General features: G+C 50.1%; 1 protein-coding gene across 1 annotated transcript; it reads left to right on the top strand.

Moving 5' to 3' along the window:
* Nucleotides 1–108: 108 nt before the first annotated feature.
* Nucleotides 109–17456, top strand: LOC122393798 (MICOS complex subunit Mic10-like). The gene is made up of 4 exons (XM_043390177.1): nucleotides 109–256; nucleotides 2900–2947; nucleotides 6962–7071; nucleotides 17226–17456. The coding sequence occupies exons 1-4, from the start codon at nucleotides 175–177 to the stop codon at nucleotides 17274–17276; spliced, it is 291 nt and encodes a 96-aa protein (XP_043246112.1). The 5' UTR covers nucleotides 109–174; the 3' UTR covers nucleotides 17277–17456.
* The last annotated feature ends 370 nt before the right edge of the window (nucleotides 17457–17826 follow it).

The following is a 17826-nucleotide window of genomic DNA, read 5'->3' on the forward strand; positions in this document are numbered from 1 at the left end:
GATTAAATTAAAAACCGAAAAGATACAAATTGTTTGTGCGGGATCTGCGACGAGTACGATGTGTCACAATGCATGACGTCATATTTAGCAGCTGAAAAACTTTACAACAATTTTGGCTGCTCCCTGTGGTTTGTCATTTTCTTTCACCTTGACTTGGCCGAACAGGGGGCAAAAATGGCGGGGGCGGATGTAAGGTCGGAAGACCTATTGGGAGAAAAATGGGATAAATGTGTAGCGGATACCATTGTCAAAATCGGTAAGTTCTTAGCTTTTCACCACTTGTGAATTTTTTATCAGTACTGTTTCATTGGATGCCCAAGAGACTGTGAATTGGGTGCGTCGTAAATGTCTACAGATTGAATTGAATGCATTATTTGATATACTAGTAGATAATTGAGGCTACAAAGGTAATAATCGAAACCTCACTCTCCAAAATGCATTAGGAAATGCACATCTTGCATGCTTTTGATACTGCAAGAAAATGGGACAGGAATTGGGTTTGGCTCATTACAACACCACATTGACGGGTTGCTTGGTACATACCTCATTTTTCACAGCTAGGCAAAGGATTTGTCTTGGCTCCATTTCACCAAACTTATTTTCCTATTTTTGTGCCCTTTGAGTGACAACAGGTATGCCTGCAGGAGGTTCGTAATACCTCACTATTTAAACCAACACTACGAGCATAGGGTAGGTGATGTAGAATATAAAGACAAAAAGAAATGTTGTGATCAACTGTTCTTAATAGAGTAATTGAATGACTGTCATTAGAAAGAGTGTAGAAAGCATAAAAACATAACTGCTAGACATGTTTGTGTAACGAAACAGCAAATATTGATTGATGAACTAGAGTTTGGAAGAATCAGAGTAACTGATGTCATTTAGAGTCAGAATTGTTCCATTTAAGTGCTTCTCCTGCCTCAGAATCTGTAATCTATGCTCTAAATAAAATAAAAAGGATTTCTGCTAGGTTTGCTTGGTAGTGTAAGAAGCTAAAGAGGTACCAGATCTTGATTACGGAGCGAGCGAAGCGAGCGGAGTCTTTACTTAGATAACGGAAATTTCTGAGTATGAGCGGCCGGCCGGCCGGCCGGCCGTGCGGACGCTTTTGCGAGGCTTATATCTCAGCAACCACTTGACTGATTTACATGCGGTAATTTTTGTAGGGTAGCTTCATTCCTTCTACCAAGTACTGGACTATTCCCGATGCATGTGGGTGACCCCTTATGCACGTGCCACGTGCAAAACGAAGAGGTGTCAGTTTTGTTATTGTTGCAATATCTCGATAACTACTTGGCCGATTGCGCTGAAAGTTGGTATGTAGGTAGGCACCCACTAGGCACTGCATATCCATGTGCCAGAGTTGGGGTGCTGCTGCACGTGCGCACGTGCAGGGGTCGATTCCAGATCTCGAGAACGGCTGGACCGATTGCGCTCAAATTTGGTACGCGGTTAGGGACCGGTCAGTAGGGTGCCGTGCAAAAGTCAGTTGGGACCCATATTGCACGTGCGCACGTGCAGGGTGCCGCTTCCAGATCTCGATAACGGCTGGGCCGATTGTGCTCAAATTTGGCACATCGCTAGAGACCGGTTAGTAGGGTGCAGTGCACAAGTCAGTTGGGGGTACCCCTCGAAATTTCGCACGTGCAAGGCCCACCCTCTCGCTCGCTCCGTTAGTCGCCCCAAAAGGCGTTATACTGGTGTTATGTGGGTAATCATGCATTGTCCAAGCTGTTGAATAGGTATCAGTCGGGGAAACTATGGTAAAATCTGCTATTTTTAGCAGTCTGCTATTTTTAGCAGAAATCTGCTAAAAATGGGTACGCATGTGACGTCATCGTACCCAAATATAGCAGATTTGGGTACGGCCCCATACAAAAGCAGATCTGCACCCTAATTGAAGCAAATGCGCATCAAATGCCTGGCAGATTCATGATGAGAATAGTGCTGAGAGTGATCTCTGCTATTTTTGTTCAGATCCAACTATTTTCAAATTCATTATTTGAAAATAGTCGGATCTGAACAAAAATATCAGAGGACATTCTCAGCACTATTCTAATCATGAATCTGCCAGGCATTTGATGCGCATTTGCTTCAATTAGGGTGCAGATCTGCTTTTGTATGGGGCCGTACCCAAATCTGCTATATTTGGGTACGATGACGTCACATGCGTACCCATTTTTAGCAGATTTCTGCTAAAAATAGCAGACTGCTAAAAATAGCAGACTGCTAAAAATAGCAGATTTTACCATAGTTTCCCCGACTGGTATCAATTAGATACCCTGAGCATTGCACTTTTCTTGATCAAATCTGTTGCTCTTTCTGTGATGGTGGAGCTTGAACTAATTGCATTGTTTTAGGCATTTGAAGGCTTGGTCTAAATGCAGTGTTGCTTGAGCTTATAAAGGGTTATGGGCAAACTAAATCTAAGATAGATTTGTCAGGTTTTACAGATACCTATCTGGTAGGTGCCCAACCAAGTTCCATGGGTTATAAAGCAGTGAGAATTAATGAAATAATGAATGTTTCATGATGATTCAGTAAGTTAGGAATTGTGTCATAAGAATCAGGTACCTATTCCTAGCTAAAATGTGACTGAATGTACCTACTGGCCGGAGACAGCAGCACCACCTCAGTGGTGACCTGACTCAAATATCTACCACCAAACACTATGACCGTTAGGACTAAAATTTTAGGTGCAGTGAATAAAATGGAAAAAGTCAGTGGTCTCAGATTTGTCATGAAAAAGAAAATTTCCTTTATATCAGTTTTTTCATCGGGGTTTATTTGATTTCTGGATGGCTGTGTATGTTTTGTGAGCATTTTGATACTGTTACGGAACATGTCAGTTTTCAATGGAACATGTTATTTATCATATTTTTGACACAATTTGTTTCAGGTGGTGGCCTGGCAGTTGGTGCAGTCTTCTCATTAATGTTCTTCAAACGTGAGTATTGCTGACAGACATTTTTACCCATTTACATTGGACTTTATCCCTATTGTAGTAACTTATTAAACGTAATTATCTACTTGCATGCCCATTCTACTGTGTGCCTCATTGTGAGTGACTGCCTGCTACTTTTTCAGCCACGAGCCCCGAACGCATGATTTAATTTAAGCGATCTACAGTTGTGGGGAGGGACCGAAGGGCTGAGGTGTGGCCGTGCCTTCAGCGGGGGTTTGATCGGTGACAGCCTTGATAAGCCGGCCGTCTAATGTAGTCTGATGAATCGCCGGTCCGTGAACTGCGCGATGGAAGACCCGCCACAGGTGATGAAGCACGGGCTGCTGACTGCGGGGTTTCGGCGAATGGGGGCGGGCGTGGCTCTCGGCCGCCGCACAGTACCGTGATGGCAGGGGAGCTCGCGATATACGTGGGCTGCAGCATATCATCCACTGAACTATCGTCATGGAGTAGAGAAGTAGAGATCATGGAGTGAATATTATTCTCGCTATCTCCATGCTATCGTCGTTTTCGGCGATTGGGGAGATGTTTGGTGGTATCTGCTCCTGACTCAGATGAACCTTATCATCTACTCGGCTGGACGGCCATGCATCCTCTCCCCTCCCCGCTGCCCTTTGGTGAACTGAATACCCCTCGCCTTTCCGGCTGGAATGCGCCGTGACGGCCCGATATCTGCCGTCTGCCCGAGGCGATTGACGTGTCATGACGTCAGCAAAGGCGACCTTATGATTGGCCGGGGATCAACCCGACGTCGTCTTGACTGACGATCATGCTGCTATATTTGCCAGAGGTGCTGGAACCGGGAGATTGGGATCCCCAATGTCGCCATTAATTTGGACCTAGTCTGGTGTTAGATTCGTCTGCAGCACATTTCAGTTAATTCGAATGTTCCGCTGTTTACATAATTACGAACTTGCATTCAGGAAATTGGAGATCGCCGGAACCACGGCGACGAAACGTCAACAGTTAACTTGTCGGTACTGGGGTAATCCCAGGGGCCGCTCGCATCACTCTCCCATCCAGCCATGCATTCCGACTGCGCTCAGACCGCAGTCTCGCTCTGGCAGCTAGTGGCTCGCACCCATTTGGCACCGATCGGCGATCTCCCATGTCACGGGACACGGACTCATGTGGTCCTCACGACAATGGAGCGGTTTATGCCCGTGTTTCTGTCGATGGGGCTACTGCTGTTGCACGGTATGCTACTGCCGGATGGGTTCTCTACCCGTCGTATACGCACTGCTCCCTGTCCCCACCCCTCCGGCGTTGACTCTCCCGAAGTCTGGGCGAGTGACGAGGCACCGTAGGGGTGATGCATGTCATAGAACATAGAACTGTCGACAAAGTTGCCATGAGGGAATTTCCGAGGCATATGATGTGGCTTCGTTATTTGTATTGGGATATTTGCTAGTCGTCGATATGCAAGGCTTTGTCATATGGTGTTCACAGTTCACAAAGAATGTGACAACTAACTCATCGGCAGTTACTCGTCATTAGCTTTTGAAACGACATTTCCGATGAACAGAACGTCGGGGGTGGTCGGGTTAGGTTCCAGCATATTGGACCTGTGGTCTCCTGGATAACTTTATTATCTGTGCCGTTTTGAGTTGAATCTCGTATTGCGCGCGGATAGGAAGCTGCACTGGAACCTATGTGAGTTGGGTATTGCTTGGATGCATTTGAAATGTTAAACCTCTTTAGCAAAACTTTTAAACAGACTTTTAGTTATTGGACTGTATTGAACTGGGTGACGGAACAACTCATCGGCGGATCAGGCTTGGCAGGTTTCGTAAAAAAAGAAACACTTAGCTTACCATGGTCACTAGTCACTACTGACGAATAAAAAAGCACGATTAAATGCGTTTTGATAGTTACGGTCGTACCTTATGTGCTAAATAATTAACAAGCATTTTCTTTCCTCCTACAATCCACACTGCAGTACAAGAGTCAGAGTGGGCTTTTGATTGATGGGTGAATGATGCCATCCATTTCCTATGAATGCACTGCGTTCGGTAAATACCAGAATGCCGGATACCCTACGTGTTTCGTGGTGGCGCCCCAGTGTCGCGGACGCCGTCACTGGGTCTCACCGGGGCGGGCCGACCGGCGCGTTCCTCTGCCATCTCTTCCGTCGCCGGTTCGGATGAGTGACTGCGAGCGGCTGATGCAACGGCGCTCCATTCCGTCGGCCGGTGGACGCGTGAATTGGCGACTTCGCCACGAGCGAGGTCAGCCCACGCGCCCTGACGTGCGTCGTAGTAGTGTGGTAGTCACTAGTCACCCGTCCGCATGTGGATCGTGGTGAAAAAAAAAATCAGAAACATGACGTCGGTAGTCGGGCCATGAACCTTCCTCCGATATGCTGCTACGGCAGGCACGTTTGTCACGTTCGTGCGGGAAGAAACGCTCTCCTCCCGGATCTATGTTTTCTGTCATCTCATCTCGTTCAGTGTCGCGGTTATTGGGGAGAAGCGTGCGGGATTTCATGACAGCTACATCACAAAATACCTACAGACATACATTTTGAAGGCATTATATTTTAAACTTCATCTTAACAGAGGGGCTTCTAAGCTTTTATATAGTGAATCATCCCGTATTTAAAGGTGTATTCGAGAGATGAGCGCATCCTGCAAAGTTCGCGTGACCTGAACTGAGTTCAGCGTGTACTATCCGTTTCTCAGGCGCGGGCCGTTGAAATGTCAGGCAGCGGTCGGTGATGTTTGTATCATAGCTGAAGTCACTTATCCTCGCAAGAAAAATCCTCACTAAGTCTCTCCTCACCTTCCCTGTATGGCGGTTTGGCTCCCGAGCTAATGCTGTGCCGGTCTGAATATCCTGCTCAGTCTCCCTGCGCAGCGGACGCGGCAGATGCCCGTTGCCCGCTTCAATCTCCCGTTCAGATCGCTCTGCGGTCGCCACTGGTCTGCTCTGTCTAACGGACCGGCGGTGCTAAGCCGGCCATACCTTTGTACTGTGCGGTTGACTGGGGTCAGTTCACGCTACGAGCGGTCTGTGTAGGTACTGGCCTTCTCGGGTCAGTCGCCCCGGGTGCCGGTTTTGGTCGGTCCGGTGGTGGCACTGCCCTCCTCCCTGGCCTCAGAACTCGGTGGCACGGCGCCGCGGCTCTCGTCTGCTGCGAGGCCACGGCGGGAAATTCCTGCTCCCAGAACTTGTCTCGCGTGTTCCCTTCGGAAGTTCCGCGGCGCTAATTAGTGCTCCATCGATTGCCTGTCGTATAGTCCCTGACTTGTCACTGGGCAGACGAAAAAGAGCTTTTGACTTATGAAGCTGTCAAACAAATTCAAGATGTTACAAAAGAGGATTGATAAGTTAAAGTGGTGAAATTAAGCATGTTGGATAGAAAAATGGTGTTGGTTATTGTATTCCACAACGCATGTTTATGTGGCGATCAGTACCAGCCAGCTCAGTGCTGGAATGAAACATCACGTTTTAGACTCCAGAGCCCAGGTGGACCTCGCCGAGGCTTCGACACGCAGTCACTGACTAACAGCTGGCCAATCCCATAACGTGAAACAATATCTCAGTGTCATGATGGGGATATTGCGGCTAGGTGCGGCATCTTTTTTCCTCGGCATCTAGGAGCCGCTGTTGGGGTATGTCTTTGATGTGGGTTGTATGACAGTCGGCAACTGCTGGGCTTGGTTAATAAGTATCTTGCGGGCGTTGGAGATTTTGCAGACGGATATCGCACATAAAAAAGCACGGCAGTGTTTGTCAACGCGATGCATCATGTGGTGTTATGGCGTTCGGGACGAGGGAATTATGTGATTGTGATCACTCGTAGCGTCCGTGGTACCCAATTTTGTCTATTTTCATCCACCATAGTCCATATGCGCCACCAATCACCATACAAATGACATTATTATCAAAAGAGCGCCTCCTTATTGTCGCTCACCGTTCCCATATTGGCTCTCCGTACTGACCTGGTACTGACCTGAACTGACCTGACCTGACCTGACCTGACCTGACCGGCAGGGAGAGCGTGGCCGCTGACGTTCGGTCTCGGCGCCGGCGTCGGCATGGGGTACGCCAACTGCCAGCGCAGCTTCGACGAGCCCTACCTGATCCGGGCAGACCGCGTCAAGGTGGGTGAATCGGACGCCGCCACACCGGGCTGACTGGTTACGGGGGCTGCGAACTGCGAACGGGGCGATGCCTAGATTAATTAAACGCTGGAATAGACTACTGCTTCTGAATTTGTTGGTTTTGGTTAGTTGCGGCTACTGTGATAGCTCATTGTATAGTTTGCGGCTTTGGGTCGTTAGGTCATATTTATCGCCTCATCTTTCTTTTCTTCTACCTATAATTTATTAAAGAAATCCATAGGAATCAGTAATCTGTTCACTCTATCACGCCTCGTCTCCAGCACATCAACATCTGATGTTCAGGACCGTTGAAGATGTTGAATTTCTTGTGAACTTTGGGAAAGCAGATGCCTTTGGCTGTTTGATGTTGAATTTCGATTTAAACTTGGAATACCAGCTCCATGCAAATGCGTATGATATTTGCAAATATAGTTTCCATATAGATGTTTGGTGACGACTTTCAAGATGAGCTTCGCAGTAGGCATCTCTATTCACACTTGCCTTGTGTTTGGTTCTGACTTCCTGATTTTGCGTCTGATAGCGTGCTTTGAATGTAAACTGTAGGGCGTAGGCGCAATACTTATCGTCAGTGTAACTTCAAGCATGTGCCTCTCGGAGTGGGGATAGGTAAACCTTGAAGGCATTTCAATCACGACGTCAATTTGTTGACATTGCAGCGCCCGTGAGGGGAAAACTTCATGCAGCCTGCTTAGCTGGGTGCTCGCTGATAGGAAAGGGTTGCTTTCTATTTGGAGTGAAAGAGAGTTCCATATATAGGGACTTTCCACTTATGGAATGTGTCATTTAACTATTTAAATGCCTCGTTTAGCTACTTACCAAAGTGGGTAACATTCGGAGCATGTCCGTGGCAGATGAGAGGAGCGTTTTGATCCTCGATCTCCACCTCGTATGGTGGCTCACTTCGAACGCTTCCCATTTCCACGAACCGTTCGGAAATGTCCTCCTGCCTGTCAGCAACATCAATGACTCAGAATCGCGTGTTTTTGTCGGAGACATTGCCGCCGGGTTTCTACAACTGCGTACTTTTATCCCTGAACTTGTAGGTGACGCGGTTGGCTCGTCCGTAACGTATCTCGTGACCGTGCAAGCGGAAGCGACATAGCCTGCTAGTCGCCAGCCTTTTGCACTCACGACTTCACGGATCGGAAAGTCCGAGATTCAGGAACCCTCTTTTATCTATGTTCACGGCCGAGTATGTGTCGACAGCTTCCTGCGCTCGCCGCTCGCGCCGTTGGGGAGCGTGCTCGAATGCCCGGGTTTCCCGCCGGAGCTGACGAGCTCTGTCACAGGGGGATCCCTGAGCCAAACACCAGCCGTGCAGACGCCCGGCCGTCTGCATGACTGGGACGGTGAACATTCGGCCGTACGGGGGCGGCAATCCCCTCCCTCCTGAGGTCATCGCCGGCCGCGCTCACAGCGGGGTCGGGAGCGCCCGGCAGCGTGTGAGATGGATGGATCACTACCGAGTCGTTCTCCCCGCTCCGGCGGCTGGTCTGACCAGCGGGCGCGGCTCAGAGGACTGGTCATAAACGGTACATATCCACGGGTCTGACCCGCACTATCTGCTCTGGTATACGTCACTCAGGGAATATACCGACAGAGGAGTCCCCAGCGCCGAGTCAGGTGCTACAAATAGGATTTGTCGGCGGAAAGGCTACCCTATGTTCTAGTAATCTTGGGCTACGCTAGCTTTTGATTCATTAACTATTTTGTGCTGGTAGTGTGTCATTGTGAGTCATGCAGCTTGGGCTATGCTGCCTGTCTGGTAGGACGCGGGGGATTGCGTTTAGGTTTATTAGAAGCATTGACGAAGGGTCATGACCGGTCTTCTGGTATCCTGGCTCTGACGACTAATTAGGTGTAACACAGTGCTTTGACGTTCCGTTACTTTACTTTCGACGAGCCTTCCTTTGATCTCTTCAGCGTCTTGTTTTTGTTTTGAGCTTATGCCCTTGTTCAGTGAATTGTGAGACGTGTTCATTGTTGAAGTGTACGAGCCATTGCTTTTGCTGTCCCGCTGAAAATCGAATAGCTCTTGGAGGTGTTATAAGATCTCGTCGATCGACGGTACTTAACCAGAATAAGTCTTATGACTCAAATATTCATTTGTCAGCTGTCACCAATGTATGTTGCATAATCATCTAGCCGTTGTGACCAGCGTTCGCAGGGATTTTTTTCCTGACCAAACCCGTAGTGTACACCTTTTCCGTCTGTGTTGTGGTGTTATATAAGACCCCTTGTTCCTGGCACGTGGGGTGAGTTGTGCTTACCATACTAGCATGGTCACTGGATTAGCATAGTTCGTGAGAGATAAAAAAATCGGAACCTCCGTTTGAGCGTCAGCCATATATGCTCAGCGGGAACTCTTTATAACGATGCGACACATCGACCCCTCCCCATGGCGTCCCGTTCCCGATGACGCCAGTATGAAATAATTGGATGGCACTCAAGCGGATGTTATTCCAAGGACCGGTTCTTTTCGCTCGTGCGACACGGCGCACCTAAGAACATGCAGCGGGTGCATCAGGCATACCGTTCGCACGGCTGCCGCAGCCCGTACTTCAGCGTACTTTATTTCATTTTTTATGACGGTTTGCTTAAGGTGATTGTGGAATGGAATCGTAGTAATATTATCCTGTTGAATGATGGAATGTTGTGCTTCCCGGGGCTGTTGGTCAGATGTGTGGTGTGGCCCTGTTCTGTATCTGGAGTAGCGTATACCGTCCACCGGTGTCGTATCCGGCCCACCGTCTGTCTGGTGTACGGCCCTCCAGCAAAAGAGTGGTTGGTTAGCCTATGTGCTTTTGGTGTAATAACTTTGAATGACAGAGACACTCCTGTAAAATGACTCAATAGAAATGAGAGGAGGGTTCGTGCACACATTTCGGCAATGGTTTTCAACAGCCTTTAGACGTATTCATCAATGCAGATCGCTTATTGTGATGTTATCAACCAACCACTAAATACCTGGAGGGCCGTACCATGGTGCCCAATTCTCTGGCTTGTCGTTATCCAGTCACAGTGTCTGATGCCTTTCATCTTGTTCGGCCGTCGGTTGTCGTGCCGATGGTAGTTCCACATCGTAATGCGCTGGCTCTTTGTGGTAGGTCGACATACATACATTTGTGAAAATGCATATAGACCTATTTTACATACACGCGGCGCCTGGGAGAACTCTAGGTTATTCATTCATTCATTCATATTTATTTTGCACCAAACCTTGGCAAATTCCCAACAGCTGATAACAAACAATCATCAGAAATGACAAAACCGTCATGTGTCAGCACGGAGCTTAGGTCACAGGGGTCACGGCCCCCGGTGGGACGTAGCAGGTCAGCAGTCGTAGGCGACGCGAAGCTTGGCTGTTGTCCCTCATCAAGAAGCGGATGTGACACCAAACCAGTATTATATAAGTATATATGTTACAGGCAAAGTGAAAACTCTGGCATTTTGCAAAATGCCTAGGCAATTTGCAAAATGCCTGACCCGCCAGGCATTTTGCAAAATGCCCAGGCAGTTTGCAAACTGCCTGACCCACCAGGCATTTTGCAAACTGCCTAGGCATTTTACAAAATGCCTGACCCGCCAGGCATTTTGCAAAATGCCTGGGTTTCCATAGTTATTCCACCGTTTTTGTTGACAATAGGCGTTGATCATAACCGTTCCACTGCGACTGACCCCACAACACATTTCACATGTGTTGTGGGCACATGTGTGATGTGACACATTCCACGGTCACGAATACAGGGTGTCGCGAAATTGTTGCGGGATGTTGTACTTGTGTCCCGAAATGTATTGCATCGTAGTTGCGTCAGTGTTCTCCAGCACCTCGCTGACAAGTTATCAGCGGCCACATGGTCTGTCCCCGCGGCACCTGGTGAAGCTCAAATAGGTCTCTGTAGCCCATCATGCCCCAAACGAGAATCCGGTAGAATCGGTTAGTGACTAAGAAGAGCTCTAATAGCCGTTTTCACGACGGGCTATCCGGCGAGTGCACCTAATTTGACGAAATCTGCACCTAATCTCTTTTACAGCAAATATCTTTATTTTACGAATTTATTTGTGTTTTTACTGATGATGCTCGCTGAATATGACAAAGGAGGCATATAAGCAATTAGAACAACCCTAGCTGATAGCTACTAAGAGACACACTGAACCTAATTTGACCAAATATGCACCTAATCTGCACCAGATATGAACCAAATGTGTACCAGATGGCCGTTGTGAAAACGGCTAATATCGCCTCACGGCCTCATCATTGAAAAGTCTGAATCTCTAGTCCTGAATGGTCGAGATTTGGTGGGTTTTGTCGAAATCCAGCTGCATCACTTATGGATGACGGTAAGTCAGGGTTGCAGCCAGAGGTTGAGCGGCTTCAGCTTCAGGGTAAAATCTTCAGATACCGGGGGATGGCCGATTTAGATGCCGAGTGCCCTGGTCGAGATGCCCTGTTTCCAGACCCGTTCAAATTACATCCATTCAGCACTCAGATAGGGGCATCGAGGGACAAGACCGCGCCAACCGCGTATCAAGTTCGTGACACTCTGTATACTATAAGTATCTGTATACTATATACTATAGGTCACCGGTCAGTCTGGAATAGTGATGTCAATTACGGAAAATCGTGATACCGATACCAAACCAAATGCCAACAATATCCATTGAAAAATACCGAAACCAAACCGACTTGGGAATATGAGGAAAATACCAACTGTTTACCAAATTCTCAGCCTCTTTTACATTAGTGAGGATTCATAATACCAACAAAATACCAAATGCACTCGCCTTGAAATATCAAATGCCAAGTTGGTATCGGTTTGGTATCGGTATACCAAAAAGTTGGTATCCGATTGACATCTCTACTGTATACCTACGTCTTGCGTCAATTCTGTCGAGATGGAGCCAACGCTGAATGGACTTGAGCGACCGTCTCCGTACCTTTCGTATATGCGGAGTTGTAGCCGTGTGTATAAAAGCTGCGATGTCCAGTATTCTGCCCTGGTGGGCAACTGTTCCGGCAGAGACGATTGATAATGTATGTACCTAAACGTGTAGCAATCAAATTTTCGTAAATTGGAAGAGTATTCTTTTCTGATCAATATCCACCCATAGTATTTTCAAAAAGCCACCAAGAGCTCTTAGAAACAGTATAATCATTGTACCGAGCGCATGTTTACCCATGAAACCACGCCCGGTGCTCGGCACCCGACGGCCGCTGGGGCTCAGTGACCTGAACTCGGCGGCGCTACCCGGAGAACGTAGTGTCCCCTCCCTCACTTGGTGCGCATTGACAGCGATTAACTTTTGTAAGCGGCATTTACAAATGATGCTTACCTATACATCGTCGCTAGTGCGAGTTTGATGTCAGGCATTTTGCAAAATGCCTGGGAAAATATTTCAGGCAGTTTGCAAAATGCCTGGTGGGTCAGGCAGTTTGCAAACTGCCTGGGCATTTTGCAAAATGCCTGGCCGGTCAGGCATTTTGCAAATTGCCTAGGCATTTTGCAAAATGCCCGAGTTTTCACTTTGCCTGTAACATATATAAGTATGTTATATAATTATTATATAAGTGACACCAAACCAGTATTAGTCTACTCACTGTGTTCCTGGAAAGTGGATATGTCATTCAGTGGATCGTTGCGTTGATAACCTTTGTACACCGTGACAGATTACGTCGGCTTAGCTTAGTCGGCCTCTAAGGTCTAGTTTAATCGCCGGGTACCCCTGCAATTATACTGGACACCGACTACGAACGCAGTCCGGCTGCCCCTGAAAACGAAAAAAATCAGCATCATGATCCTACAATTACCTACGCCTTTGGTCTCATGTCGACAGTTACCCCTCCTGGCTCCTCCCTCATGACATGACTGGGACTGTCAGGTTAGGTGCTCCAAGCAGGTGCACGTTAGCAGTTGCTTCTAAACCCTCTCAACGGCACACGTGGTTTGGATCCAGAAAAGGATGCACGTCCACCGCGCCGGTGGCCGGGTTCGGCTAGCCCCTGGATGACATACCCCTATCCACCGCGCCCGAGGGTCACATATGACATAACTCTGACCTTCCTCCCCGCCTCCGCTCCCTCACGGGGCAAGGTCCAAGAAAATGTGCAATATTTCATCATAAAATGTCGGCGAGCCAATAAATTTCAATAACAACCGATGCGTAAGTGGCATCATAAGCGCAAGTACCGTGATTCTGTCGGTAATGGTGAAAGTTCTGTAAGACGAGCCGTATAGAAACAGGGTCTATTACGCAGAACTGCAAGAAATATGAGGAGGAAAGAGATTTGATTATTCTTGCCACTAATTCAACTTTTTTGCGACCAATCAGCATCTGTGTGCAATGGACAGGGGTGTGCGCCGACCACCCTCAGTGGACAGAGGTGTGTGCTGAATCCCTGCCCGTCCCCGCCCGCGGGCGCTGTGCTTGAGGTGTGCGCTGACCGCCCTCGATGGTCAGAGGTGTGCGCTGAGTCGCTGCCCGCCCCGACCTCCGGCGCCGGCCGTCCGTCAGGCGACGGCGACGTGCCGGTCCGCCGCCGGCGACGGTAACGGCCCGCCCGACCGACGCCGATTGAACGTTAACAGGCCGTAAAGGTGCCCCCGCGGCGGCGGTGTAACGCAGAGCGCCGCCAGATATCCGGGTCATGTGCGGGTCACACGGGTCACCCGGGGTCAGAGAGGGGAGTGGACGGCGGCTGCCGGGAGGTGGGTAATTGTGATGGATGACGGTTGCCACGCTGGTAACCACGCTGGTGAATTTGCAGTGTTTTTGTTCATTTGCTGTAAATCCGACAATGCAAGTTACTTTATCGGTACTTGGACCTTAAAGCTTATTTTTGCCTCTTTTGCACTGGAGTGAATTGAAACTTATCAGGTATTGTGCTGGTAAGATAATAAATTAATAACGCGGCAGCTGCCGTCTCCAAGTTCCGTCAGTCGTGCGGTGACTCCGAATGCCATGACGCAGGTTGGCGCTCGGGCAGTGGCGGCGGAATAGGGGGTGCAGGGGGTGCAGCTGCACCCCCATCGAAAAACATGGGGGTGCAAACATATCTTTTTGCACCCCGAAAATCCGTACAAGGGGCCCGTCGCACCATCCAATACATTTCTCCTGAAAACCAGTGATCGGGAAACGAACACTGATGTGGAATCATCCGGGATGTCCAATTATGGTCAGGAACGCCCCATGCTAGTCTTTGGGGCCCCCACACCGGCTAGAAGTGTCCCGAGCCGCGTTTGGTGCTCCACGCGGCATCTGAGGGCCCCACGATAGCCTCAGAGGGCCCTTTTATGACGATCTCTGAGGGCTCCCACTTGAGGGCTTTGTCCCCTGGGGCCCTATAACGGTCACTAAGGGCCCTCATGACGACCGCTGAGGGTCCCACAGAGACTCCAGGGCCCCAAGGAGACTCCAGGGGCCACGCCGGCCTCTGAGGGCCCCTATGACGGCCTCTGAGGGCCCTTACGATGATCTCTGAGGGCTCTCACGACGAACTCTGTCCCCTGGGGCCCTATAACGACCACTAAGGGCCCTCAGGACGACCGCTGAGGGTCCTACAGGACTCCAGGGGCCCCACTGGCCTCTGAGGGCCTCTACGACGGTCTCTGAGGGCCCTTGTGACGGCCCTAGACCCAAATCAAGTCTGACGGCCCATTTGGCTTCAGACGACCCATAAAGACCCTCAATATGGCCAAGGACCCTCATGACGACCTCTGGTGATCCTCTCGAAGGCATCTAAAGGCCCTCACAACAACTTCTGAGAACCTTAGGACGGTCCCTGAGGGGCTGAGGGCCCTGACGACGACCTCTCTGGGCCCTCACGATGGTCTCTAAGACCCAGCGCAAGCTCCAAAGGCCCACACTGCCTGGCGTCTGAGGGCCCCACGACGGCCTCTGAGGGCCTCGACGCAGGCAGGCTCCAGGGGCCATGCTGACCTCTGAGGGCCCTCTTGACGGCTTCTATGCCTAACGAAGGTTTCAAGGGCCAACGCTGGCCTCTGAAGAACCCTACGACGGCCTCGGAGGGTCTCAACTCAACGCAGGCAGGTGCCAGGAGACATGCTGGCTTCTGAGGGCCCCGCAGAGTTCAGATTCAGATGATCCAACGACCTTTGTGGACCTTACGAAATAAATACGAAGGTCTCCGAGAGCTCACGCAGGCTCCTGGAATTCCACACTGATTCTCAGGCCCCATGTCGGCTTGTTGAGGCACTTTATCTGCTCTTGGTGCCCCGTCGCCGACCTCTGAGAGTCTCAATGTCAGAACTTATGGGGCCATGGGCCCTACACCGGCTTTTATGGCCCCTACATCGACTCTTGGGACTCATGACCCATGAAATGTGGGTCTAAGCGGCTTCTAAGAATCCCCATGCTGGTTCTAGTAGCCGCCAGCCGAATATTAGGTTATGGCTCACACGCGAGCTCCTGGGACCCCATGCATACCCCAGGGGTCTACCTGCCTCTAAGACCCCACACATACTTTTGGGGCTCAAACGCTTGCCCCTGAAGGCCCCACTGAGACCCCTTTCCTCTATTCAGTCCTCCATACCAGCTCTTTAGGCTAAACATCGGCTCCTGTGGCCTCCATCCCGGCTTTGGAGGGCCTCCATATACAGGTTTTTTTGGGGTCCGATGCCGGTTTCTGAGAGCCCTCAAAAGACTTTCGAGCCTATACTGCCTTCTGAAACCTTTCAGCAACTTTCAAGGGACTGACCCTGATCGGAGGGCTCATTCAGTCTGGGGAGTCATGTAGTCCTCTGGAGGAGTCTCTATGTGGTCGGTTTCCAAGGGGCTTCTAAACACGGTCTTCTTGGAACGGTCTCGTAGGGCCCTCAATGGTCCACTGCGGATCCAGAAAAAGTGGTTTGAGACGCTGCGGGTGGTGGCTAGACTGAAAGATTAGCCGATAAAAACTAGCTGCATTTGCTTCTTTTTGCTTTCATTATTTGAGACAGGTAGGTACACTGCAATTTCAAACCTTTTACAGAACTTGTGTGTATGGGGAGAGTTTTCCAAACTCTTCGTTTTTCATAAATAGTCAATAAAAATCACTAAAAAAAACTGAAGGGGGCCCAAAACTTCCAGAGGGGCCCCTTGAGAAAACTTTGCACCCCCATCCAAAATTACCTTCCGCCGCCACTGCGCTCGGGCGCACGTATTGCTGCCGTGGCAAACTTGTGGCGGCCGGGTATTGTTCCGGTCACACTGCCGGCCCCAGCGACCAGTGATACACGGGCCGGCGAACTTCGCAGATGTGCCGCCGCCAACTATGAGCCGGCCGAAACGAACGTAAATGTAGGCGCTGATTGGATCAGCTGCGGCCAGTGTTCTGTTTTATTACTGGCGTAAGAGTTGCTCTCCTCTCCCCGGGAGGGCTGTCTCTACCTGGGGCTCTCCGGTCAGTTCGTGCCATATGGCGCTATGGGTGCTACGGGTGCTCAGGATGTGCAAAAGTCGGCTCCAGTGGACCTTTGCTTCTAATCTTTCCCCGGAGAAAATCGGATTTGTTATTTCGCCTTCCTCTGCCCGCACGATCCTAGTCACAAATGTCACAGTCCGGCGGTGCCATATCCCGTATATCACCTGGTCAGAGACCCTGGTCGGAGCCGGTCGGCCGGAGCCGGGTTAGCTCAGTAGCGGCCTTCACGTTCCACGTCGCCAGTATCAAATCCGCCGTGAGGGCCCCTGACCGGTCTGTCGCGGGCTCAACGAACCCCCACGTTGCGAATCATTGTCGTGTTGCAATTGTCTCCGAGGCGTCGAGCCGCCGCTGGTTGTGGCCCGATATCAGACACTGGCTGGGACAGCCGCAGCGATAGCAGGGGAAGTCTGCAGTCGTAGGGGAAAGTCACCGTCGTACAATCAACAGTTGAAGAGGATTGATATTCGCTCGGCGTGTGGTGGAGTGTTATTGACATTGTTGAGAAGGTCGTGATCTCGCTCCTCACGTCACTGGCTAGCCTGTTGTCATGTCTGCGCCTGCCCCTGTGACCTTGACCTGACAAGCCAGTGTTTGAGCGGAGCAGGCCATGTTCCGCTGTCTATTATGACCTTTGCCCTGTCGCTCTGAAGTCTGTCTCGGAAGTCTGCGGTCTGTGTGGTGACACTGACCCGGTGTGTCCCTGTTTCAGGTGATCCGGCCCATACAGGCGGAGGAAGCGGGGCCCGACACGCTCGGTTAGTGCCCGCTGCTGCCCCGCCCGCCCCCTAGTGTACAGCGCGTCTCTGCCCCGGGGGTAACTCGGAGAGGGCCCAACGGCTCCATGTGATCAGCTACCCCGTGAGAAATGTCGAATATATGCCGTCTGATCGTGAACGAAACAGAGCGAAATGCCAATACATGTGTCGCGCCAGTGAGGAAACAGAGCGTTTGCGATATGATAAAGGATGACAAGGGTGTGAAATAGATACGACTGGGCATTGGAGAAGGGAATACTCCAATGGGGAGGGTTGTGCATCTCCGACTGCACAGAAGGGCTGAAAGGGGTCATCAATATGTAAAGTATGCTGGATAGGGAGGCCCACTGGACGGCGTCTTTTCGTTTTTCGTTCAACGAGGTCTACACTTTCGAAGAGCCTGATTCCCCTGTATCGTATCTGATTGGACATGGTCTTTCCGCTATGGACTACAGATTTTGGACCTGTTCAGCATCTGCTGGATATCCGGTGGGGCCGGTGGTATGACCCGATACTACCGGAAGACTCGGCGTCCGGGGCGGGTGTAGCGCGGGG

This window comes from Amphibalanus amphitrite, unplaced genomic scaffold, assembly GCF_019059575.1.
Source record: "Amphibalanus amphitrite isolate SeventyFive unplaced genomic scaffold, NRLGWU_Aamphi_draft 000554F_arrow, whole genome shotgun sequence".
NCBI lineage: Eukaryota > Metazoa > Arthropoda > Thecostraca > Balanomorpha > Balanidae > Amphibalanus > Amphibalanus amphitrite.

Bases quoted from the DNA above. Each gene is read 5' to 3' on its own strand.
- LOC122393798 (XM_043390177.1), top strand. From the start codon at position 175: ATGGCGGGGGCGGATGTAAGGTCGGAAGACCTATTGGGAGAAAAATGG. The intron at 2,948-6,961 runs GTGAGTATTGCT...CCTGACCGGCAG, and splicing joins CTCATTAATGTTCTTCAAAC to GGAGAGCGTGGCCGCTGACG. The intron at 7,072-17,225 runs GTGGGTGAATCG...TCCCTGTTTCAG, and splicing joins TCCGGGCAGACCGCGTCAAG to GTGATCCGGCCCATACAGGC.